Source organism: Aulonocara stuartgranti, assembly GCF_965226115.1.
Source record: "Aulonocara stuartgranti genome assembly, chromosome: 6".
In the NCBI taxonomy this organism is placed as follows: Eukaryota; Metazoa; Chordata; class Actinopteri; order Cichliformes; family Cichlidae; genus Aulonocara; species Aulonocara stuartgranti.
Genome location: NC_138944.1, coordinates 4215161 through 4241707, shown reverse-complemented (window position 1 = coordinate 4241707; position 26547 = coordinate 4215161). Strand labels below are relative to the sequence as shown.

General features: G+C 40.6%; 2 protein-coding genes across 2 annotated transcripts; both read left to right on the top strand.

Moving 5' to 3' along the window:
* LOC309709000 (aly/REF export factor 2-like) lies at positions 1–2684 on the top strand. Its single transcript, XM_082537419.1, has 6 exons — positions 1–313; positions 1083–1256; positions 1337–1484; positions 1600–1666; positions 1949–2132; positions 2238–2684. The coding sequence occupies exons 1-6, from the start codon at positions 122–124 to the stop codon at positions 2256–2258; spliced, it is 786 nt and encodes a 261-aa protein (XP_082393545.1). The 5' UTR covers positions 1–121; the 3' UTR covers positions 2259–2684.
* Positions 2685–4876: 2192 nt separating this feature from the next.
* On the top strand, positions 4877–25652 carry LOC309708095 (rho GDP-dissociation inhibitor 1-like). The gene is made up of 6 exons (XM_082535852.1): positions 4877–5005; positions 14548–14736; positions 15474–15557; positions 20970–21046; positions 22072–22135; positions 23764–25652. The coding sequence occupies exons 2-6, from the start codon at positions 14550–14552 to the stop codon at positions 23961–23963; spliced, it is 612 nt and encodes a 203-aa protein (XP_082391978.1). The 5' UTR covers positions 4877–5005; positions 14548–14549; the 3' UTR covers positions 23964–25652.
* Positions 25653–26547: the final 895 nt, after the last annotated feature.

The following is a 26547-nucleotide window of genomic DNA, read 5'->3' as shown; positions in this document are numbered from 1 at the left end:
CTCTGACGTCATTTCCGTCAATTTCAACATCGCGCCGCCGGTAGCTTATAAACAGCCTCCTCTGCACGCTTTGTCGGTAGTCTTTGTCCGTCTTCTTTGTCGGTGAAGTTTAAACAGCGCCATGGGTGATAAGATGGACATGTCTCTGGACGACATTATCAAGATGAGCAAGAAAGGAGGCGGAGGTAGAGGCCGCGGGAGAGGAACGTTCGCCCGGGCTGGAGGCTCAGGTCGAGGCGGCGGGCCGTCGAGGCCGGCGCGGGGCCGACAGAGCAACTTCAACCGAAACAACAGATCCACGCCGTACACGAGGGTATGGAAGAAAAGCGGTTGAAATTGTGAAAATAGTTAAAATATTGGAAATGTATTTTAAAATGCGTCATTAAAGGTGTAATTACGTGATTACGGACTTCCGGAAACTAGCATGGTTCAGTTAACAGTAACAGGAGAAGCTAGGAGCTGAACCAGCATGGACTCTGAGGGACTTTTCTGTGCCTGTTTTCTTGTATTTCTTCGGCTGCTGTGATTGATATGGATGTTTTACCCTCGCTGCAGTGTTTTTTTTTTGTTGTTGTTTTTTTTGTTGTTTTTTTTTTTTTTTTGCTGTTGTTGTTTTGTTTTTTTTTGGCTTTGTCAGCATTTTATAGCCTGCTCGAGCAAAAAGAGCCGAAATCCTGTCTACCAAACTATTTTTTTTTGTTTGCCTCCTGACAAAACTGCTTCAAAGTGGGGCCTTTGCTTCATTTTTTTGGCCGCATACTTAACATGGGGCTTTTTCCAACCTGTGGAAACTCGCTGCCTTACTGTCACCACCTCTGTGGAAAGAAGAGTGTTTTCAGGCACTGAAGAAAGACTCTCATCCCTTTTGAATGGACTCCTCCTGTGAAGACCTGGATGATGCCTCTAGCCTGATTCCCGTGATGTTTATAGGGAGTAATGACCATAAACTGGTTATTAGATTACATTTTTCAATAGCCTTCAGACATTCAATATTCAAGTGCTTTAAGCCATCATAGTAGCACTCTGAGTTTCCTAGAACAAAACACAAACTAAGCCTGTATTTAATTTTTTTGTCTCCACAGCCCAGAGAGTTGCCTGATAAATGGCAGCACGATATGTTTGAGGAGCATGTTGGTGGACGTGCTGGAAACAGTGGTGGAAACGGCGGAGGAAACAGTGGTGGAAATGGCGGAGGAAACGGCAGCAAGCTGCTGATTTCCAATCTGGACTTTGGTGTCTCTGATTCTGATATCAGGGTAATTATCTAAGCTCAGATCTATTTTGCTCACCTCAGATGCTGAGGAATGGCACTGATTTTCCAGATTTTACTTTTTAGGAGCTGTTTGCTGAGTTCGGAGCGTTGAAGAAGGCATCTATACACTATGATCGGTCTGGTCGCAGTAAAGGAACTGCAGACGTCCACTTTGTAAATAAGGCAGATGCACTGAAAGCCATGAAGCACTATAACGGCGTACCGCTTGATGGTGAGGATTTGTTCCCATGCTTGTTCTCTTGTTTAGGCGTGTGCACATGGGTGTTGTTAATGGTAACTAACTAAATTTATACTTCTGTTATTTTTATTTTTTTTTTTCCCGCCAGGCCGCCCTATGAAAATCCAACAAGCCACTTTAGAATTCGACACACAGAACACACAGAATACACAAGGGTATGTTTTTTTTGTTTTTAAAAAAAGGATCTGGGGTTGTAAATCAAGGTTGATGGGTTAATGTGATGACATAGGCATTGAAAATGGGTTACGATGTTACGCAGTTAAAAAAAAAAAAAAAAATCAATTTATGTATTACACGGATTTTGAGATTTGATAAGTGATTTATTGCAAAATCGACAACAAATTCCATTAATTTTCTTCCATTTATCTGGGTGGGGGGAGCTTGTTAGGCTTTTACAGGTTCTCTGGAGTAACCCTCTTTCTTTTTATTGTTTGCAGCTCAAACAAAGGTTTTGATCGGACTAGGCTCGGTCAGCCCAGGGTTGAAAGGCGGCGAGGAGGAGGTGGTGGTGGAGGCGGCGGTGGCGGTGGAGGTTTTAGAGGCCGCGGGAGGGGAGGAGGAAACAGACCCCAGCTTTCTGCAGAGGAACTTGATGCCCAGTTGGATGCCTATAATGCTGAGGTATGTAATCAGGCTGCATAAAATCAGTTTCCTTAATTATTTGGATAATACTGTGAACACAATTTTCTAATCGGTTTCTTCTTCTTCTTCTTTTCTTCATCTTAGTGTAAGATGGACACCAGTTAAAAGGACTCTGATGGGATGATGCTCCCGTTCCTTTTATCATTTTTTTATTTTGGCTAATCAGATGTGATGGATCAGACCCTTGTGTTTTAAAGACATTTTGTATGGACCATTTTTTTGTTTTGGGTGTTATTTTCAAATTTTCTCTTTTTATAACCATAAAACCATGTTATCAGGATTCAGGAACTGTTGTTGCCTTAAACCTGTAATGAGAATCTTTGTTCTCTTTTTTTTTTCTTTCTTTTTTTTTTTTTTTTTTTTTGTATAAACATGGTTGAATGACAGACTTCTGAATGTAAATTTAAAAACAAAAAAAGTTGCATTTTAATGTACACTGGTTCTGTCACTCAGTACTGTATATTTGACACATGGACACATTCAAAGGATTTTGTACATAAATTCATGATATTGAGTCATCTTTAGAAAAACGTCTCTCGTCTTCTTGGACTCCTCACAGTGGTGCCAAATGTTGACTGGCCATGTTCAGGCCAACTACTGAAACAATGTTAAACTAAAGCCTTTGTCTTTGTAATGGTGCATTCTCAAAGCACCACACAATGAATTACCTGAGAAGTCTCTACCACTGGTACTCTTCCTCATACAAGATCAACATCTTGATCTTGCTGCTTGTACCTCTTCATATTGTCTTTGCTCCGTCTTCTTGGTGGTGTCTCTCATATGTTCAGTATCTGAATTGATATTAGGGCTGCAGCAACCGATTATCTTAGAAATTGAGTAATCTCGGTTATTTAATCAAGTAATTGGATAGGAAATACTTTTCTCTAATGAGCAATACTAAATATACAAAGGAGGGCGGTGCAGGTTTTTCAAAATGAACTCCTTGCAATGTTTTAATGAAAACGTTTGTCAAGAAGGACAACAAAACCCTTTGTATTAATGTGCAAATAAATGAAATTTAAACAAAAACACAAGTAAAAAATGCATAAATAACTTAAGGTACATTCAGAAGGTCAAACTCAATAAAATATGTATATGAAGTTTACCTTTACTTCCCAGTAAAGCTTTTATTGCTGATTACAGAGCTGCTGTTTTGGACACTAGAAACACGTTTTCTCTCGCTCCACCTGAGCTCAGCTGCTCTTCGCAGCGTGTGTGCAAACTGCACCAGTGTCATCCTCACTGCTGCTGTTGTGTTATCAGTGTGTGTGGGGTTAACATTGCTCCTGAGTACCATTTCAGGTCTGTTTTTAAATCACAAATGTTTCACATTTCCATAGCGACAGTGGTATGAGCCGTGCCTTAAACAGCATCGAAACAAAGAATTTGTATTAAGAATTTTTTATAATAGAGTTATTCGAATTACTCGATAATTCGTAGCTCTAACTGATAACTTTCAGCAACTAATGTAGTCATGTTTTATCTTATAATTTTATAAAAATGTAAACAGATTTCAAGACAAGACTTGTATTTCTTCATGTCTAGACTACTGCAAAAGCCTTTTTACTTCCTGCACTCATTTTTGCATTTGAACACTGGCTTCCAGAATGTTATAGAATTGATGTAACTGATAACTAGTTTTAAGGCCATTGGCTTTACAACTTCTGCATCTTTCAACTGCAGTTGTGCGATAATGATCCACACGGGGATGCCGGTCCCTGCCTCACTGAAGACTTAAGGCAACAGTGTTTGCAGTCAGTGCCCCGAGGCACTGGTCCTTGGTTATTAATAAATAATAATGGCTTTTATTTTTGGCCATTAGCAAAGAGACCAGGAAAGGGCCAGAAAAAAACAAAGAAACAGAAAACAACTAATTGAATTAGATGGAAAGAACACATAAATTGGTAATAAAAAAGATTTAGGTTGAAGTAATGGCTCATTACACCCGTGCCACATATTATATATGATTAAGAAAAATTATTGCTTTGTAGCCACAGCACCTAGACGCCACGCAGTCATTCAGATGACATTCAACTGTATTCCAGTATAAGTAAATGTGTAACTTTTGTATAGGCGACTCCATCTGTCTGACACCTAAAGCTTCCCAAAGCTGGGCCATGCAAGAGGAGAACAACAAGCAAAACAGGAACAGAAAGACTGAAAAAGAAAAGAATCAAGGTGTTGCAGAGACGAGACCTCAACCCGATTTAAATGCTGTGGTGGGAACTTTAAGAGCGCTGTACACAAACAAATGCCCACAAACCTCAATGAACTGAATCAGCGCTGTAAGGAAGAGAGAGCTGAAATTCTTTCACAATGACAAGAGACTGATAAAGTCATACAGAAATGATTATTGGGGTGTACTTAGTTGTTCACAGGAACTGCATAGTAGTGTCCAGTGAGAACTTTCTTAAGGAAAAAAAAAAAAGAAAAATTATCAGAAGGTGTAGGTTTTGTAAGAATTTGCCTCTGCACACACAAAAGATTTTAAATCAGACAAACAAACATGTACTTCAAGGGGTTTTACAAGTAAGTATTAGAAGCAATCAGTGTTTTTTTAATACACAAGTCAGTTTTAAATATGTCCCGTTATCCTCTGTACCTTTTATCACAGTACAAAGTGTGACAGCAGAGCGAAACTATCCCACTGAATCCAAAACTAAACACAAGCTGTTAAGCGCGTCACCTACGTAGGGCGTGCGCGCCGCGGACCCGCTCCCGGGAACGTGACGCGCGGGCGGCGCACGGGGCGGCGCCGTCCCCTTGTTCGCCATACTTGCAGGAGAGCCCAGAGAGCAACGAACGCACTTACTGCAAAGGCTCCTGAAAACACTACTGCGTTTAAATTAAAGGTAAGCGTCTCCAGCTTCGAGGACAGCTTCTAACGCCCTCTCTAGAGCAACCATAACCGGCGCGCGTCCGTGAAGCCGCTCCGTTGTCGCGCCCGCTCCTGTCAGCTGATGATAACTTGTCATGCTAATGTTAGCTGCAGGCTCCGGTTAGCTCGGCTGAATTGTTCCCAGCGGTTAACGAGCTAGCCACTTGTCTCGCTCCTCAGTCCCACCCTGTGTGAGAGGGGGGGTCGGCGGCAGGAAAAGTTGAGCCACATTGTTCAGTATTAATGAGTTTAATCGTTCAGGCTAATGAACCAGTGGCGTGAGTAAACTGATGTGCTGTCAAAAGGAGGTTTGTTACCCGGCTAATAATGACAGATATATTTACTATTTTATCACCATGGCAGCTGCGGTTCATCTGGGGTTTTTCGCGGATAATACATAATTGAGGAAAATTTGCAAAGATCCGTGATATTATCTTTAAAATAAACATGCGTTCATTAAATTTCATTGAAAGAGCTGTTTTGTTTTTAATTTAATTTAATGCAGAAAAAATAAATATAGGAAACTCTGAAAGTCTTTGTGTTTATATGCCTGCCTAAGGCAAACAATAACACACTTTGACCAACGAACTATTAATTCTGTGTGTTAGTTAGAGATCAATACGTTAAAAAAAGCCCCACAAAAAGAAAAGTTACACTTTGTTTTTAATATATGTTATTGTTACTCTGTTCATCTGGGATTAGATTCACCTAGATTACAAACGACAAAATGACAGTCAGACCTTCCAAGAGCTAGTTTATGAACAAAAATGTATACGATTTAGAGATTACATGATATATTAGAGTATTATTATTATTATTATTTCTTATTATTTTATAAGTGAGCCTTTATATAGGTTTATATAGGTTCATTCTTCTGTCAGGTGTGTATAGAGTGTGAAATGATTTGATAATGAACCTAAATAATAAATAATCATCTGTTAGCCTCTATTACACTTTAACAAAACTTAAATTCTTTGCACATGGAGTTACTCATTAACAGGCTGCCCGTTATGAAGGTCAGATAGATGTAATGGCACTTTGGCGCCGGTTTGTTGACTTTTTACTTGTTGGCGTTAACGTTTTCACAGCAGAGAAATAAACTCACGCCCCCACAGCGAAAGTCTTTCTCTTTTTTAAAGAAGCAAACACAGCTACTCCCTTGGAGCATCTCATTCCCCCTCTTTGCTGTTCTTGAATGTAGCTGGAGTCCCTTTCAGCTGTTAACAAACTGTTGGCTTGTGTATGGCGTGCATCATGGCTGGATTGAACATGAGTGTACCGCTATTTCAGTGATGTCGAATTGATACAGGAGCTCAGATCTTCTCAGATCATACAAAAGGAAATGCTGCAACATTTGGAAATTATAAGACTTTCTGGAGATCTGGAGACTTTCAGTTTGCATATTCACCTGACTGTGATATGAGAAACTGTTTTGATGACACGGTATAACTTTGATTTATTAAGTTAGCATAATCAGGAGGAAGCCAGTGATGTGTGAAATAGTTTTGGTGACACTACTTTGGTTGAAAGAGGGCGCCATTTTTGTTTTTACTGTTTCATTTATACGTTGTTAACGACTAACTTAATGTTTTATAAAGCTCAGTTTGATTTAATTTCTTTCTAACTGTACCAAATTTAATAATTCCCTGCTAAGCACGTCTGAAGAGCCAACTATGTCGCTCTTTACTGAATTTTTGCACTAAAGAGACTTAAAACAGTCAAACAGCTAAGGTAGCAGTTAGTTTGTTTAACCCTTACCTGGTTTTTCTGCGCTGAGATTGGACCAATGACAGATGTGCTGAAATAGCATGCAGTTTTTATGCATTCTATGCGTAGACTGTTTCATAGACAGTCTGGCAGCTTGTGCAATATTAGATAAACATGGAAAACATGCTTGTGGATGGTCCTAAAATATGGGAGAAACTGGGAAAAGCAGGAATGTTGACAGATTTGGTAAGGTGTGTCAATGCAGGTCCCCATAATCATTCTCTCCTCAGTGCTACTATTGGTCCACTAACGTAACATATTTAACTACTTAAAAAGCCCAGTGGATGAGAAAAGAAAGAAATTCAATAAATGCAAAAGACGAATAACAAGATATAATTTAATATATTTTATAATTTCTCTTTGGCAAATAAATTACACATGACTAATACAAGGAGGTGAGTCTGTATTTCCAACCCTACAAAAGCTGTAAAGAAAGGAGTTGTCAGAAGATATTTATTTTATAATAAATGGTTATATAGTAGCAGCTATGAAGCCCGGTTCACATATATTTGCTCATTGTGTCCAGGTTGTTGGTTGCATTGGTGGACATAGCAGACTCTGGTTGCTTAGGTAACCCACTAATGTATTTACCACCCAGTGATAAATCAATCAGTGGTATAATTCACTCACATTGGTAGTCGCTTAAGATGATCACCTCAAAGCTGAGAAGAGTTTGGCTCACTTATTTTCGACTGCTCCTACAAGACATTTTATATTCCCAGTTCTTGTGTAGGTCAGGCTCAGATTTTTTTTATATGTTAGTATTTGAGGAAAATTTTCCGTATTTATTGATTAATGCAAACCACTTGATTACAAAAAAATCCTCAATGTAACTTCTTTGCTTCAGTGCTTTGTAAGCATTTCATCCACATTTGTGACTAAAATAGACATGAAATAGTGACGTGGAGTATTAGAAGATTCACGCCAGGTAGTTCCTACATTTCTCAGCAAAAAGACGGAAAACACAACAGCAGCTGTGGAGATGATGCTGTCACAGTTTAACGTGGAGCCACAGTCTGTCTACAGACACGTGGTGAAAAGCGGGGAGGTGGCGTTGTTACCGAGAAAGTGAACTCAGCTGCAGTGAAAAGAAAACATGTTTGTCTCGTCCAAAACTATTAAAACCTTTCTGATAAACAGCTGGTGTGAGTCCTTCGTCTATCCACATCAACAACCAGCGCAAACATGACATAAAGCAAACTTTCAGCTCCTCGCATAGGCCACCGTTTTCCTTACACAGAGAAAAATCCATGTTAAAGCTAGAGAAGTTAGAATAAAAGCCTATTTATGCAGATTAACTGTTAACTCAATTAAACTGGCAGCAGCCCAGGGTGTACTAGACTAGATTTATTTCAAGGCTTTTGTAACATTGTTTTTCAGATTTAGATGAATATAAAACATAAATAATGTCATACACATTAAATTAAATTTTATTTATAGTTAAAAAACAAAAACAAATAAAAGTTTTTTTTTGTTTTGTTTTTTATCTTGCAGGTCAGTAAAAGCATGCATGGGGTCCGCAAAACTTTAAGCACTGACGTGGGGCTGTTAGTTTGGATAGTAAATTATTATTAAGTAAGCCGTCGGCAGGTTCTGAACATGTTGTAACATCATGATGATTCTTTAAAAAGCAATTACAGACGGCATTAAACAGACAGACACATACACACGCACACGGTCGCTGACTAACATGCACAAAAATGCACAACAAACATTAACCTTGACCATCGTTGATCCCTGACATCATCGTCCATGTGCAAAACATTGTTGTTTGCAGGGTATTGTTGTCTCCCTGCCGTGCGGGCGGCCAGTACGGACACCTAAGATTGGAATGCGATAACTCGAGAATGAGGCAACCTCGGAGCTTCAAATTATTACTATAGGAATTATCTATCTGCATATCTCAGGGAACTCAACCTGAAGGTCAGAGGTCAAGTTTTCTGAAAATCTTGTGAATGCGATAACCTAAGAACAAGGCAACAAAGGGGTAGCACCAGTCGCCGTAATTTAAATTATATTGCTGCTCAAAATTACAGCAGGCAGAAACCTCCATGTCTCTATTAAATTCTGTATTTGTTATTAATGTTTGCATGAGGCCGGCAGGGGTAACAGTCTGGATTAGGGCTGAACGATTATGGAAAATAATCTAATTGCGATTTTTTGCCCCAATATTGCGATTGCGATGCGATATGCGATTATTTTTTAAGGTCTTTGTCTTCTGTATTATTAAACAAAGACAAGCAATACATCATATAGTATGGCCAATACTATATTACATAAATTTTAAACTGTTCTTTCCTGGAAGACAGACCTCTGTTATGATGACATGAGGTGATGCATGAATTGATGACTGACATTTTTATTTAACTTCTTCAATCACAACAGTATATTTGAACATACACAATAGTTTATTTTTAGCTTACAAACATCTGAGCATAAAGTGCTGACAAGGAACCCTGGTGTAAACATTAAAATGAAAGTCAGTACAATGTGCAGATTGCAGAAATATACATAAACAAAATCAGTGGCTTTACCACACTCAGTTTTTCGACATCTGTGAACTACTAGACAGTCATTCAATTAAAAAATAATATTAAATAAATAAAACTAATAAATAAAAAATACACACATCTTACTGATCTCTGCAGTCAGTAACATTACACATAAAGTGCAAACATAATAGCAATTGTATAAACACACACACAAACACGCCTTTAAAGTTTAAAGGCGTGAAATTGGACGGTCTAGTTCTGATTAGCGTCACCGCTGTCTCGGTGGAGTTTAATAAACTCGGCCGTCTGCTTCTTGCTATCTAAAATATAACCAGACACTGGTGTAAATTCTCGACTGTCTCATACTTCTGTTTAATAAGTTTTCTGTTTGACGTTTAGTCAGCTGTGTGAAAACCAAGGAGGAACCCACCCGGGGGATTAATAAAGTTTTATTTTATCTAATCTAATAACTTTAATCTCAGCCAAACCGATTTACTCACGAACAAACAAAACACTGAAAAAAGCCCAACAATAACATTTTTAGGTTGTCTAAGTGACTTATATATTACGTTTAACCCGAGCAGCGAAACTCCGCGGTGATCTGAAAATGATGTGCCGGGAGTTGTGCCGTTCTCGGCCGCATCAGTAACCCTCGAGCTCCCGGCTAGCTGTCGAGCTGGTGGGTAGCAGACGCCTCTGAAAACGTCGAAGCACTTTTGCAAATATGGGATATCTTGATAAACCGAGCAGATATTTGATGTTTACACAACTACTTTCTCGCCTGAAAATATGTTAAAAGTTTATTTTGTGACCCAGAAAGATTAGTATGAGTAATTTTAAAACTTAGTAGCGGCCGCCATTGCTGGAAACTGGAGTTTGGCTGGGCCGCGCTATGAATTCTGGGATATGGTAGTAATTTGGACAGCCTTATAATCGCAGTATAATCGCAGCCTTTGCGGTTAGAAAATTGCACTTGATCATGTCGCGATATTATCGCAAATGCGATATATCGTTCAGCCCTAGTCTGGATTGGCTGTTGCCCTGCAGGTTGTTGTTCTTAGTGTTTGATACAAAAATAGATGAACCCAAAAGAACCCAACACCAAACAGAGGATGTAAACGTTAGTGACACACTGCACTGATGAGGCTACAGGCTCCCGCATGCTTCCTCTGTTTGTGAAATTGAAGTTTCTTTAAGCTTCCCGTCCTGTTTGCGAGCCTGCTGAAGGCTGTGTGGGGCGAGTCTGTCAAACTGGGTTCTAGTCCACTCATGAAATGTCCTAATGTTAATATTTGGCATGACAGCACAAGGGGAGTCTTCTTAATATCACTTTTATTAACTTCTTACATCATGTCCTGTGAGAACACGTAAACTGTTGAAAGTGAAAACACACGAGGATACTTTTTTTTACAATTCATAAAACATGGGATTTTTTTCAGCTTTCCTCAAATAAAAGCACAAATATTATTATACAAATTTATTTAAATCTAAAATACATTATGAGCTTACCAGAAATTAAATTTTTAACCTTTTTATTGTATGTTTGCTCAAATGGAAAAGCTTGTGACAGGAGAACCATAGTGCTTAAACGCATGCACGATAGTTCATTTGAAAGGTAACTTCTACTATCTGGAAAATGTGACTGTTCCATATTTCAGACCTGTGCTAATCCCGTGAGGTATTGACGTTACAGGTGTCCTTACTCCTCATGAAAACATCTTCAGTTGTCCAAATTTAATCATATGAGGTTAAATATAAATATTTTATTTCCTCACTTTGTGGAGAAAAAGCGGCTGAGCAGGCAGTGGGACATTTATGCTTTTATTAGTAACAATACAAAGTGAATATCCTAAAATTTATTCACTTGAGTTTTGGTTGACAGCTCACTCAAAGTGCAACTCAAGGTCAAAATCAGTGATGGCCAATTTAATTTAGGTGGGACACATACAGCCCAGTATGAGCTAAAGTGGACAGTTGTATATTGTTTCCCTTTCTCTACAATGGTGAATGGACTGGTACTCATATAGCATCTTTCTGCTTAATTTGTGCACTCAAAATGCCTCATTCACCTAATCACACACACATTCATACACCTTCTGACCTTCCGATGGATGCATCGGGGTCAACTCGAGGTTCGGTATCAGATGGACTGGAGGAAATCAATCCACTGACCTTCTGATTAAACAGAGCCTCAGTGTCACGAAGTTTAAGTACACATTTACTGAACCAACCATCAGTTATAAAAGTGAGCTGAAGAAAAATAACACATCAGTTTTCCACATTATGAAAAAAACTGCTGATTGCCCATCAGCACGGCTCTTTAGGGTCACACTTTGCATAAAACTGTGTCAGAATGATCACTTTCTGTGTTGCCCGATTGACCAAACTTTGGAGAATAAAGTAAATGGAGCTTGCCTAGTAATAAATTATTATATGGTCTCACAGAATAAGATAGCAGTGTATAAAGGGATTAAATTAGCCTTTTGTGAGACAATAAAATCTAAAAGCTACCAGTAAAAGACTGATGTACTTGCACGGTGCTCAGTGGGAAAAATATTTAGCTTTAAGAAATTTCGTAACAGGGAGACCATGCAAACCAAAAATCTAAATAAAAAACTAAGAGTTAATGCCAGGAGTTTCACTCCTCGTCGAGTAACCGTGATCTAAATTTGACCTCAGTTAAATCTGCAATTTAGTTATGCAAAACATGAACTCAAATGAAGATTGCATTAAAAAAACCCAGTTATTTTTTATCATTGTACATGGCTCTAATAATGCATTTTATTTTTATTGAGTGGAAGGTATATCTGAAGTCGCAAGAGAAACTTGACCAAAGTAAAAGTTTGGTGTTTAAAGGCTCTGCTTGATTAAGGAGAATTTGTGCAACCAGCAGCTAATAATCACATTTTGAAGATGTTCTTGAAGTCTTACTTTAGTCACACAATTTTGGTTCCTTCAGGTGCAAGAAATTGTGTATATATAATGGTGCATTTGTAAGGAATAGAAAAGCGGAAAATTGAAGCAGGATTTTGGCTCCTGCTCAGGCATGTTTATGGCTGCGGCTCCTCGCATAGTTCACGTCTGTGCTGCTTATAGACATTTCTATGATGCCTGCTAGTTTAGGCAGTTCATAAGAGAAGAGAGAGGTATGCAGACAAACTCAAACTTACGATTTGTATCACAAAAATCACTAATCACTAAAATTATTTGGGACATTTGCATTATCCACAGTTCTTTTCAAACTTCCAGTCTTTTAGTTACAGCTACAGTTTACACAGTGTTGCATCTGAGGCTGGAGACTCGGAGCTGGAGCATTTAATCCATCTGTTGCTGCTGAAATGTAAACGAATGTCATGGAGGTATTAAACACTGCTGGCTGAGCACTGCTGGGTGGAGATGGAGGTACAATTAGTTCACAGCTACGTTTGCTGTATTGTTGAACTAACTGAAGCAGATTACAGTGATGTTGACTTAGCAGTTAATTTTTTTACCAGTTGTGAAAAATGTCCAGCCTAGTTAAATATCACCTAATGAATAAGAACGGATTATAAAAAAATCAAGAGTATAGTGACTAAAACGATCATGGTGCATCAGATCTTTCTAGCGTGCATGTTGACATTATTTCACTAACTTTTATAGTCAGAGGAAACACATCGGCTCTGTTTTGGTCCTTTTCCTGTACAGCAGTGAGCTTTCGCCCCTCCCTGAAAGCTCGGACTCGCTTGTGTTCAGCTTTGACCAAGATGATGGAAAAACCTGGTCTGCCTAGAAGGAGAAAAACTAACGAAGTTTCCATAGGCGAACATGTTCTAGAAGAAAGAAAAACGAGTACACCTGCCAGCATCCCTCACCCAAACTCTTAACTGTTTGCTATCACTGAGTTTGTGGCTGTTGCTGCAGGGCTTCTGAGGTGGGCAGCTCCAATATCTACCACAAACATCCTGCAGTACAGGCTGCAGGCTGGCAGGGACCAGCAGTTTCCCTTAAGAGTACTCCCCATGTCATAACCTTGTACGTCCTCCACCACAGCTGTGTACCCCTTTATTTCTTACATTTATCTATTTATTAAATAAAACATTTTATTGAAATTGTACATAAATCCTAAGAAAATCCCCTGTAAAATATTCTAAGTTCAGTAAATACATCTTGTTTCTTAAAATCTCCTCCTATGTCTCCGAAACACCTCTCGAAGTTGGAGTTGTCCAGGAGGCGTCCTGTTCAGATGCCCAGACCACCTCAAATGGCTCCATTCATGCGCTTGACATTCTTTTAAATGTCTAGTCTAGGCATGGATGTTTTTTGTCATAATGGAGCAGCCCTGTGAAGCAGTAGAGTCACTGCATCTGAGCAAAGAGAGTTTACGTCCTGAATTCTCTCTGCTGGTTTTTCCACATTACTGAGAGTTCGTTGTGTGCAGAGCTGTCCTTTAGGTTTTTTAAAAAAATGCTCCTGTAATTATTTACAACATCAAAGTGGCTGCTCTTAAGTGATTAAAGATACACAACCAGGACTAAAGTGTAATTGTAAGCGATGTATGCTAGAGTGGCAGTGGTGCATTCAGGCCCTGTGTTTTTTCTGTTTTGCTGTGGGTGGGAGGGGGGCTTTAATGTGAGCTTTAAGACTCTCGGTCCAAGCACAGCTCTTCCTGCTTTTGTTACACTGTGCGTTTGAGCAGTGGAAAGTTTTTGGGCATTAGCCTCCTTAAAACGGGAACACAGTTTCTGTGCAAATGAAACACAAACCCATTGTCTCTGCATCAGGTTAACTCGATCATCTTGCTTTCCTGACATAAATGAGATGGCTTCCTTACTTGGAGGTTTATGAGGACAAAACAAATGTTATTCCTTGTTCTTGTTATCCTTGAAACTCTTCCCTGATAACATCGCTGAGAAAAACAAATATACACGACTGCGGTGTACACTGCTGTGAAGCTGTTGCTTGGTTGAATGTAATAGAGGTGAAAAAGACCAGACTCATGTCATCCATGCCAGGGGAACACAGTTGTTTTCATCTGACCTAAATAACTGCATCATGGGATGCTTGACGCCTCGTTCATGACTCCCCTCTCATTATTACTACTTCAAAGAAGTGAGATTAGATGACATAAAATGCTACACACAGCAGAGTTTGTCTTTTTGTTTACAACAAAACACTTGCCTCCCCAAGAGACAAGTGTTAGTAAGAATATAGGACGTCTGCCCACCTGCTTTCTTTCCATGCTCGCTATACCGTCACTCACATTTTTTCCCCCCTCCAGACATGGCTGACGATGACGTGACTACGGAGCAGCTAGCAGCTATCGCCGCTGAAAATGAAGAGCCAGAGCCAGTGAACTACAAACCTCCAGCCCAGAAGTCAGTGAAGGAGATCCATGAGCTGGATAAGGATGACGAAAGCCTACGCAAATATAAGGAAGCCCTGCTTGGCTCTGGGATCTCTGAGGCTGGTAATACATTGTGTGTGTCTGAGTGTGTGTGTAACGGTTCTGCAAAACCACAGTTCAAATTGTATCTCGGTTTTTCTTTAGAAGTGATTAATTAAAAACAGAAAAATATGTTTATTTGATTTAATGATAAACGTTAAAGTCCATTACTCTGATGTGTTTCTTGTTCACCGCTTCAACAATACAGAAGAGGTCCCTGTAGGTATCACAGTGCAGGAAGGTGGTGCTGTGTTACAATAAAGCAGATGTTTTTGTTGTTTTTGGTTTGTCATTGAACTGTTACATCCTGTTTGATGCATTGTGCATTTTATTAAAAAAACAGGACTAAGCTGGAGTTGTATGTCTTTATAGTAACCTGTGGCCTAGTGTTGTCTGTCAAACACTGATGATCAGTACGCTTCCTGCTGTGAGGAGAAAGTTTGAATTGTTGCCTGAGAACAAACTGAAGAGTAATTAATGCAGAATCTGTCCCAACTACAGCAGCCTGTCCTGATTTCAGCTCCCCTGAGTTCAAACACTTCAAACACGTAGCTGATTTTTACAACACATGCAAACCTCCTATAAATGTCTGGGTTTAGCAGACTGCATGTGAAAATGACGTTAAAGTGTCTTTAAGGATAAATAAAAGTTATGAATATAAACTATGGAGCAGCCAGCAGTAATCTGGGTAGTATGAGACACATGTTTAGCATGTTTGCTACATCTGTACTGAATCACCTGTTTCTTTGGTCTTGTCTCAGATCCCAATGTTCCCAACGTCCAGGTGATCCGGATGAGTTTGGTCTGTGATAGTGCTCCTGAGCCGCTGGTCCTGGACCTCTGTGGTGAGTCTGTGTTCAGGCAGAAATTAAGTAGAAGTTTCTGATTGAACCCCAACATTCAGTGTTTGATAACTAATGGCGCCATATTGGAACTGTTGATCCTTCCTACGGGTTTCCGTAGACCAGGGGTCGGCAACCTGCGGCTCTTCAGTCCTTATAGTGCGGCTCCGCGTGGTTTGGGAAAATAAATTAGAAGTATTTAGCTGAAGTATATTTTCTTTATGTTAGTTTTTTTAACTTGTAGTTCTAAATTGGAAGATTGTTGTGATATTGAAATATAAAAATAAAATTATATTCTATTATTTTTTTCATCGCTCAATATAAGCGTCACACTTGCGGAAGCCGGTGTACCCGCCGAAACGCCGTGCATTTATCGAGACTTCCAACCCCAGGTAGGCCAGTTATGGCTCTTTGGATCCACATTATGTCAGCAGCTGTTCTCCACCGTGAACTATGTTAAAAACAAACACCGCTCACGTCTCACAGATGACAACTTACTGTCCTGCGTAAAGATAAAGTGACTTCGTACAGCCCCGATTTGCAGACGCTGTGCGCAGAGGTTCAGGAGCAGAAGTCTCATTGTAAACATATCACGGCAGACCCGACGATGTTTGCATGAACATGCTTTTCAGCATCTCTTTATTGACCACTTTTCACACACGGTTGCTGTACGCATACAGCCGGCTGTAGCTTTGCAGCTCACAGCCCAACACACACCAACACATTAGCATAGATACCACAGACGTTAAGGCGGCGAGGCGAGGCACACACATTAACCAGGTAAAATACATATTTAGGCAGAATTTTGCAAGTATCTATTTTTCATTTTTCAGCAGCATAGTGCTTTTTTTCCAATTATTTTTTTAAAATTCAGGTCAAGGCTCCAAACGCCCAAAGGCGATTTATATATCACAACAGTTTTTGTTTGCTACGTGGTTCATTTTAGTTTCCTTTCCATTTGTTATATTTCTTTAAGAGTTCAAAATGTGTTAATTACATGAATAAAATGTAATTTTCTCTGTAGCACTTCATGGATTTCATACGCAACACACCTTAGTTGTTCACACAAAGCATAAAGGTAAAAAGCAATATATACAGTGTTAACTTCATTTTAGATGTCAAAAAGTATTTGCGGCTCCCAGTGTTTTCTTTTGCGTGGAAACCGGGTCCAAATGGCTCTTTGAGTGTTAAAGGTTGCTGACCGCTGCTGTAGGGGAACCTGGGGAAGGATTATTAATAAGTGGCCCGCAGTTATGTTTGTTTCCGGGTTTGTCTCTTCTGGTCCGCTGCTTTAGGTTTTCAGTTGTTTGCTATTTCCCAGCTGCCTGGGCACCTTCTTCATACCCATGTGCATGTGCAGCGATCGTGGTTGGCACTGTGGAAAAAACATTTGTGCGTGACTCAAGGAGTACCTGGATAACTCTGTGTCCCGCCAACATCCTCACCTCAGTTATTTTTTCAATTTTTATTTTGTTTAAAGTTAGAGGAATCTGCTGCTGAGTTCAGTATGTGCAAGATATTTTCAAGTTTCTTGAGTAGCCGCACCAAAATAATTGTAAATATGAGAGGATATAATTGAGCATCCTCGAGTTCATTCAGAGTGATGAGCTCACCTGTGAAGCAAACTGCTGAGACAAACTCACAAACAAGTAGGGGTGAAAAATCTATACTGGATAGTATCGCGATATTTTGTATCATGTGACACCAAATATTGATGTTTTATTAAATAAAATAATCTGGGGTTACTATAAATACATTATTGTTGCCTTATTGTAAAATCGACCCGCAACCATAACAGTTAATAAGAGAGACGAAATTTATATCAAGCAGGTTCTTTGAGTTCGTGTTATTGGTGCAGCCGTCCAACAGTCCCCGTTTCGCATGTTGCCCCTTGGGAAAATTAATTTCCCGGCTCCCATCTATAAAATAATTGAATTGCCTTTTTTCTCTCATGGGCCAGTAAATCTCCTTCAGTGGTGGTGGTGGGGGACTCGAGGCCCCGCTGCCAAAGTCAACAACGTGTTGTTCCGTCACATTTTCACACCATTATTTTCTTTCGAATCATTTTCATCCTGTTTCAAAGCTCTCAGACGTGCTTGTCCTGCACCCCCAGTACAGACTCTGCCTATTATAACTCCATCCAGCAGCACTTACTCTGTGAAGGTCTGAATCTGCTACTAATAAGATTTACCGACACGTCCCAGAAGCAGAGAGAAATGGACAAACTACAGCGACTGGATTTAGTTTTTTAATTCGTGGCACTAATTTAAAAGTTAATGTAAATTATTCCAGAGTTTTATAATCTTGTAGGTCTGAACTGCATCTTCTCACTCCTCTGGAGCAGCTTTGGGCCCAGCTGGCCTAGATTTGGATCAGTCCAGGACATTTTGTCCTGTTCCTCGTTGCAGCTTTTACTGCTTTCTCAGATAAAGTTGTGACTGTCCACACGGTAAATAAAGGCACAACAGTCCAGTTTGGCTGATTGTGACTTTTTCAAAAATCCTGCCATTAATTCTAGTTTAAAGTCACAGATAGCCCTCAGCTATGCTCGTGTGTTTGTCCTTAAAGCTGAATATTGTCAGGCTTAAGAAACACTGAATTGAACTCTGTTAAGGCAAAAAGTGCCCCCCCACCTCAGGAGACGTTAAAATGAATTGTCCCCATTGTGTTTGTATTTGGAGATAAAACATGTTTTGCTTTTCAATAAAAAGTCCCTGAAACTAATATTTTTAAGATGTTTCATGGCACAGTCATTTCTCCTCTTATGCAAGGAACCAAAACGTTTAATAAGGTTGATGATAAAACGCGCCCTCACAGTTTCGGGTTCAATTGACTTACAAACTGGCCCAAAATATAAGACTCTTACTTCTGTGATCACAGAGACTGTGATAAAAAGAAGCTTGCAGGACGAAGAAGGAAAAGCAGAAGAAGCAAAGATTAGTGTAAGTTGTCTGTTTTTGTACTTCAGGAGCAGGAAATAAAACTGGAACACTAACTTTCTGAACTTTAAAATATTTCTTAGTTTCTGCAGAGGTTTGAGTTTCTTTGGGCTCACTTCCTTCTTTGTTGTTGGTTTCTTGTGAAGCTTGGGTTTAAGAGGACTCAAAGGAAGAGGAGGACACACTCTACTCAGCAAGAACATACTAGAAACAGCTCAGTTTAAAAGCCTTTTTTAGAGGCCTGGGAACAACAGGTCAGCATGGCAGTCAGCTCCCACGGGACTGCCAGAGGATTTTAGTGTCCCGAGGACTCACTGATTGTAGGAAACAAAGGGAGGGATGTAAATGTGTCACGCAGGGCGGCGTGATTAAGGCAAAAAACTGAAACTGTTATAATCTGGATTATTTAAGAGTGTAATTAATAACAAACTAGAAATTACTGAACTTTCCAAAAAACATTTTGCAGAGGTTTTCCTTTAAATTCAGATATAATTAAATTAGTGGTTTACAGATTAGTGGGTGATTTTAAGGGGTACCAATCAGAAGGTCAGTTATTAAGTTGCCAGTTGACGTAGTGTCCTTGAGCACGATACTGAGCCTCATATGCGTTTTTGCTCGACAGGCTTGTAGCGTAGAAGTATGACAACTAATAACTTTACTTTCTCTAGACCAAAAGCTTTCCTTGTCCAAAAATCTCTCCTGTGTCGCCTCTTTTCTTAATCACTTATGTTCTGCACATTTTTAATCTTAGCTTTGTTTTCTGTACTAGAGTAACAGAGTGTATACAGGAAAAAAGCACGTTTGTTAAGACATTAGGACACTTCCATCTAGAGAAGTGATCCAGTGGAACTTGTGCTTTTAACAAGACTCTCTGTTAGTAGTAGATGGTGTTTTCGCCATGAACCGTTCGCCAGTGTTGCTCTGCTAAGGGAGGCAATAAAGGAAGCACCGAAGCAGCTTTCCTCAGTATTTGGATCATTTGAAGAGCTCCCATCGTGGTTTCCATGTAAATGCTTTCGGGTCATGTCACTCTGTGGGGAACATTGTTAACAACATTTGACCAGTCAGCTGCTGGGTTTGTGCTTTCAGGAAGGGGTAGATAACAAAGGAAGGTGCTGCTGTAAAGGTAGAAGGTGCACATCGTTTAAAACAAAAGACAAGATGCTTTGGTAACGTTTTCATCCTGTTTTGGTGAAACAGCCTGACGTCTCTAATTAAAAGCAGTTTTAAATTGTTTATGGTCGATTAACCTCCAAGTTTGATCCACTCGTTTTTATTTCTTTTTAATATAAACCGATACAGTCACAGTCAGCAGCTCGGTACTAAAATCTAAGGTCATACACTGTTTTAGTTCCAGCTTACCAGAATGTAAAGTAGATGTAAAATAAAAGCTTAGAGGCTAAAGTGTGAGCTCACTGTATGGAGCAGTGTGCGAGTGCTCAGAATAGAAGCAGCTCAGTTTGTGCTCGTGAGCTTCACCTCACGATCGTGATCTAAAAGAGACGATCTGCATTATAATTAACACCTCGTTATCTCACAGTAATGTTTGAGGTCTACAGAGTGAAACGATGTTAGTGGATGGTTCCAGGAGCTACGATAACATGTGTTCAGTGAATCTTTAAGATTGAAACATGAGGGTAAAGACGTGTGTGACTCTCACAGCGTAACAAGTACTTTGGTGGTAACTGTGCGCTCAGTACAGCTGTGAAATATCAACATTGTGTCAGTTAATAAAAACTCAGTACTTTAGATAATTGTGTAATTTTACCTTTTTGATTTTATATGATTTATTGATGTTTACACCTTCATGCATTTGTGTTTTAAATTCATTTTTGCCAAAAGAGACAATAACAAACAAAGTCACTGTGAAGTGAAATCAGATGTCCTAACAGATCTGTGCCCTGCAGACTGTCTAGCTCTCGCTTTTTACCAGCTTTCCTGTGCAAATGTTTTACTCAATAATTTATTTGTGAGAAATCATATATTCAGCTGCCTCTCCAGTAAGTCTCATCTTGGACTGCAGCTGATGACGGTGGTATTGTTCTCCTCTGCTGCCTTTGTGAGCTCAGCATAGCGCCACCTGCTGCAGGTTTGTGTTTGAGTGGCTGTCAAGCTCACGACGGATCTCCACAGCAGAGGGAGGGCTGCTGTCGACAGCTACAGTCCAAGATGTTCAAGTTCCCCCATCTGCATGACCTGTGGGTCGCTCTTGGGGAAGCAGCTTAATGAAATCCAAGACCATAATAATAGTAACAGCAGCCTGGCCAAAGAGCCAGGACACGACACAGGAAGGGTCGCGGCTAAGCAGGTTAGCGAAGTTAGCGAAGACTGATCAGCGTGAGAGTGAGAGGATTGCATGAATGAATGAATCAATGGCACTAGTCCTTATAACAGATGAAATTAAAAAATGCTGAAGTGAACTGTCACTGAGGTTTGGACCTTATATTGATTTGTCTGTGTTTGTTGTTGCTCACAGGAGACCTGGAAGCCTTTAAGAAGCAGGCCTTTGTCCTGAAGGAGGGAGTAGAATACAGAATAAAGATCAGCTTTAAGGTGAGAGCTGCTGGTCCGTTTAAGAAATGAGTGATCTGTCCTTGTTTTCTGCAGACCATGTTAAAGTACAGCTGTTCCACTGATAGTGATGTTTTCAAATCTGTGAAGTTTGGGTCACTGGACAGGACTCGACAGCCATCCTCTAAGGCACATTTTACAGAAATATTGTTGGCACAGGAGCTCAATGTTGGCAGATTGCTGCTCAGTGAGGCTTTGATATTAAAAACATTTATTTCCTGCCATTAACTATAGGAAATATTGCTCACTTCCTCTGAATCCACTGAGTGTAATGTAGGCACAGACGATGTACATAGCAACAAAACAACAAGAGACACACATTGTTATTTATCTGGAACCACATCACAATTACAAAGCAGGTTTTAGAGCCACAAAGAGCCATCTGTAGCCACTCAATAACAAAAAATACAAAATCTCAAAGTAATTGGTGTCAGGTCATCTGCGCTCTCATTAAAACATTAATTGGTAGCAGGAGAATTGTAGTAGATGCTCACAGGATGAAAAGAGTCTTTTTATCAGCTTAAAAACAGTTTTCAGCTAAAAGCATGTTGGAAATCATCTTTTTGGTGCAGAAATGGTATTTTATGCCTGTCAGACTGTGTTATCCTTGTCATTTTTATAGTTTCATACAAGAAATGGGACCAAATTCTGTTTCTGTGAGAGGCAGCCAATAACGAGTTGATGTTATATTTATACACAATGTTGGTTCACCCTCAAGTTAGGTGCATTTTTAAGCTTGAATTATTCACAGTTCAGGGTTAATTAGTTTAACAGGAAAAAAAAACATTTTTATAGAAAAAGGTCCACAGACTGAAAATGAGTGAAAAAGCAGCCAATGTCCAAAAACCACTTTCTTCAAGAACTTTTGATCAAGTCAGAAGAAAGTCTGGCTCCTTGGAAGCAAAGTTTAAAGAAATGAGGGCCAGCTCAAGACTTTTGCACAGTGCCATAGACTTGTTGATCTGTCTTACTGTCACATGTCTGATGCAATGTCTTTGTGTCCTCAGGTGAACAGGGAGATCGTATCGGGGCTGAAGTATGTGCAGCAGACGTTCAGGAAAGGAATGAAGAGTGAGTGAAAAACGTCTGTACAAACACAGTTCCTCTGAAGATCAGCGTTACTGGTTGGATGCAGCTCCTGCATGTAAAGCTGATCATGTGCTACAGCCTACAACAACCAGAGGCTCATTAGCTGTGCTGCTAATCAGTCTTTTTATATACAAGCATGCACAGCTGTTACTTTGCTAAATGAGCTATTAATGTCAGTTTGGGGCTGATTATTGAGCCAGCCGCTGATGTTGAATCGGTGTTTTTCCTGGATCAAAAAGGCTCCTTTGGAGCGAGCTGAAATGAGCCTGTGTAACAGATAATTGCTGGGAGTTTTACTTTGGCTCTTTGTTTAAAAAAATCTTGTCTCTCCTTGGCGCGTTAGCTACAGTTACAGCACATTTGTTTACGTTCAAACACGTACAGGCCTCAGTCTCACAGTCACCCCTCACACAACTTAAATGTTTCTCTTCATCAGTAAATTTAAAAGTTTTTTCCTTACAATGAAAGAGATAAAAGAGTGCTTAAGCACACAGAGGGGATACTGAGTCACAGAGTAATGGGTAATACTGAGTAACCACAGATGTAACAGCAGCTCTGAATTAAGGCGAGTGAAAGTTGATAAGACGTCTCATGTCACAACAACACTGTTACAAGCTGAACAAACAGTGAAGCAACAATCCTGAGACCTCCTGTGATCCAGAGCTTCTTCAGGGCCTGAAGCTTTATAAGTTATTGAAAACAGCCTCTCACAAAATGCTACTTTTTTAAGTATTATTTGAACATTTTTGCCTTTATTGGATGGTGGAGCAGTGAAGACAGACAGGAAAGTGAGGAGAGGAGAGTCACAGCTGCTGGGACTGCTGCACTCGCCTGCTTACCTACTGAGCTGAAGCGGCTAACTCAGGCTCTTTTTAAAGCCTATGTTTGTGTTTTGCATGTTTAGCTTCTTTTAAAAAAATATTTAATTGGATTTTTATTTTAATAACAATTTCAGGGAATCACAGAATGACTCAAAGGCAGTGCCGTTACACTGTTGTGAATCTGTTTCACCTTTTTTGGTGCAAATTGAAGTGACAACAGGTTCACAGGAGAGGCAACAAGAGCACTCCCCAAAATAAGAGTGAGCTGCTCCCTGCAGCCCATTCAGTTTCAGTCTAGCTCCTCCAGGATGGCACATCCACATGAAGGTTTTCCAGATCAAGAGTGTGGAGGAGGAACGGGAGTGCTCCTGTTTCTGACACACGAGGATCTCGCTGGTTGTTGTTTTGCAGAGCTCTAGCAGTGCTGCTCTTACTCCCTCATACAGACGAGCGTTCCTGCTGCTGGGTTGACGTCCAGCTCTCCTCTCTTAATATCTCCATCTCCTGCTGTGCAGTGCAACCTCGTGACAGCCCATCACAGTGATCTTATTTTACAGGATTAAGTTGTATAAATTATAGAAGTTATAGAAAACTTTTATAATTATATATCCATGTATATTTAAAAATTTAAGTCCTGTGAAGCTGTTATTTTAATTTTTTTTGCTGTAACTGACTCCTCGCAGCCACCTGCAGTGTCTTCATGGCCCACACGTTGGTAATTACCAGCCTGTTCACAATCTGAGCTGAGCGTGATGTAAAGATCTAACGTTTCCTCTCGTTTGTTGACAGTTGACAAGTCAGACTACATGGTGGGCAGCTATGGGCCACGTGGTGCTGAATACGACTTCCTGACTACGGTGGAGGAGGCGCCCAAGGGCCTGCTGGCCCGTGGCAACTACGTCATCAAATCCAAGTTCACCGACGACGACAAGCACGACCACCTGTCCTGGGAGTGGAACCTGAACATCAAGAAAGACTGGAAAGACTAAAAGAGGCCTTTGTGTTTGGAGCTGGGGGTGTAGGGGGGGCCGCAAGGGATTCCCTCAGCCCCTCCCCTCCTCCTCCATCTTCCTCCTCATCCTCCTCCCATCCCTGCCACGTCCACCGCCATTTCTGCCTTCTTTGTTTTTGTCGTGCATTTCATGCTCTCATGCCTTATCTCACGCCTCGCTGTCTTAACGCCCCACCCGCCCCGCTCTGTCAGCACCAGTAGCAGCAGCAGTAGCAGTAGCAGCAACCTAACCCCCCCCCCCCGTCTGTCCGTCCATCAACACCTTCCTGCTCAACGTTTCATTGGTTGCGCACCTCTGTCCATGCACTCATGCGCCCCACCGAGCTGTGCCAAGTAGCACCTTACTCCTGCGCCCGCTGCCCTCCTCTGCTTCCTGTTTTTTCCCCCAGTTTTTCACTGCTTCAAGAGATTAAGTCCTGCCCTCCACCTCCCCCGAAAAGGTGTCTTCCTCTCTCAGTATAAGTACATGTGGAAAAGCAACTGTACAATCAACTTTTGTTTGCCTTTTTTATATAATGGTATCAATGGTTGTGTAATGTGATTGTATTCACACCACAGTTAATCAGCTGTTCTTAGCACCACCCCCCAGCATCCACCTCCCCGTCTGCCCGCTTGCCAACCGCTCCACGCTCGTTTTGCTCACCTACTCGCTCGCTGTCTTTTGATATGATTACCAGTACCTGCCTTGAAAGAAAAACAAAACGAAACACATTCATTCAGAGCTGCTCTACGCCGCCTCTTTCTTTTCTAAATGTACTTGCACGCTCCCTGTCAGATGGGAGGCGTGGCCAAAGTGAACAAGGGAGTGGAAAGTATAAAAAGTAGCTGCCTTACGTATCGATTAATGTTTCTTTAGCATGCCTTGTGTGCACGAGCAGCGCTCGCGATCAAGTAGTCTGAATACGAAGGGCTCGCTCTCGCTGCCAACGAATAACCACCTGTAGCCCTGTTGTAGTGGAGACTGTTTATACAGGTTACTGAATGGCAGCTCTGCACACGCCCACTGCCCCCTCCACGCTAAACGCTTCCTGTAATCGGAGGGAACTGAATGTTAACTATTGGAGAAATTTTAATCTGGCACTCTCGCTTCTTTTAGCCAAGAGGCCTTAGCACCAACTACGATCACGTGGAGAAAAACGGTAAAAACATTTTTAGATTTTTCTTCCCCCCCCCACTTTGCCTTAATGTTTGCCCCCTCCCCGCCGCTCTCGTTCGTTCAGATCGCTTCATAGGTTGCAGTCAGGAGATCCCAGGTGTGGAGGAGGCTGAGCCAGGCGCCGTCTGCTGCTGCCGCCGCCACTGCCGGAGACCTCGGCGGCGTCTGGTCTCACCCGCAGACAGAGGAAAACTGACATGAACAGTCAGGTGACACTACCAGAGAAAACACATGCTCGCTATTTAAATGAAGAATGAAGGTTTTAAAAACACGACTGACCAGTGACACTAAATATGAAGCAAACTCGTACTGTACCGAAACACATGGATGTAAAGCTTCTGTTTGTTCCTTCCTCATCCTCTTCTTCTGATGATAATTATGAATTCCTGCTCCATACATTCCTTCACATTGTACAGTTTCTATGAAAACGCTGGCATGCTGGTGGGGTTGTATATTCTATCATCATTTGTGGTTGCTCTTCTCGGTCAATAAAGATTTTGCTCAACCTGGCCTCTGACGTTCTGGTGTTTTGCAAATAAAGCTTTTTGCTGTATTACACTGTGAATAAATTCCACTCAGGCTATGAAAGTGATGACTTTCACAGCCTGAATGGAGCTGCAGGTAAGGCAAAGTAGCATTTCAAAACAAATGTATTTTACTAAAATTATTTATCTGTAGTCCTTACAAAGTGATGCTGATTACTTGTGTATGCACTGTCTGCTCGGATCAGCTGGGTTTGTAAGCGTTTCAAAGTTGCAGAGCGCCCTCTGGTGGACAAACTGTTTGGTGAATGGTGTTTCTCCTGCCTCTTCAGTTTTGATTTGTTGGTCATTATAAGTGCTGCCACAGATATATTAGTAAATGGCTAATATCAGCCGATACATGCCCCCCACTGATAGAGCAGACTAATTATTGCATTTATTTCTATTACTACTATTATTTAAACAGCTGTAATGAATATGGGATAAATAAAATTGCAGCAGAGCCCAGTACTGTCGGAGATTTGTTCCTGTAAAAAGAGTCAGAGCAGCAATTCCCAAACTGTTTAAAAATTGGACAATTTGGATCTGGAAAGTCCAGCCAACACAGAAGTGGTTTAAATCGCCATTCTTCTTAATGTCCACCAGGGTCGGGGAGGGGGGTGGCGGGTGTATCTGTGGCTACACAAACACTTATGGGACTATAAATGTGTCAGATTAACCATGTCTACAAGTCAGCACTGCTAAATTATGTAATCATCTCAGATTAATCTATACAATCTGATTTCTTTTTGCACAAATGGAACAAAGCAGTCTTACATTTTGTTTTTAAAATATGTGCACTGAAGAACATATCCTGGTCAAAAAAAGCCTCCAAGGTCCCTCAAAGTGATACTGCAGGCCAAGGTAATGCTGGTTATTTCTAG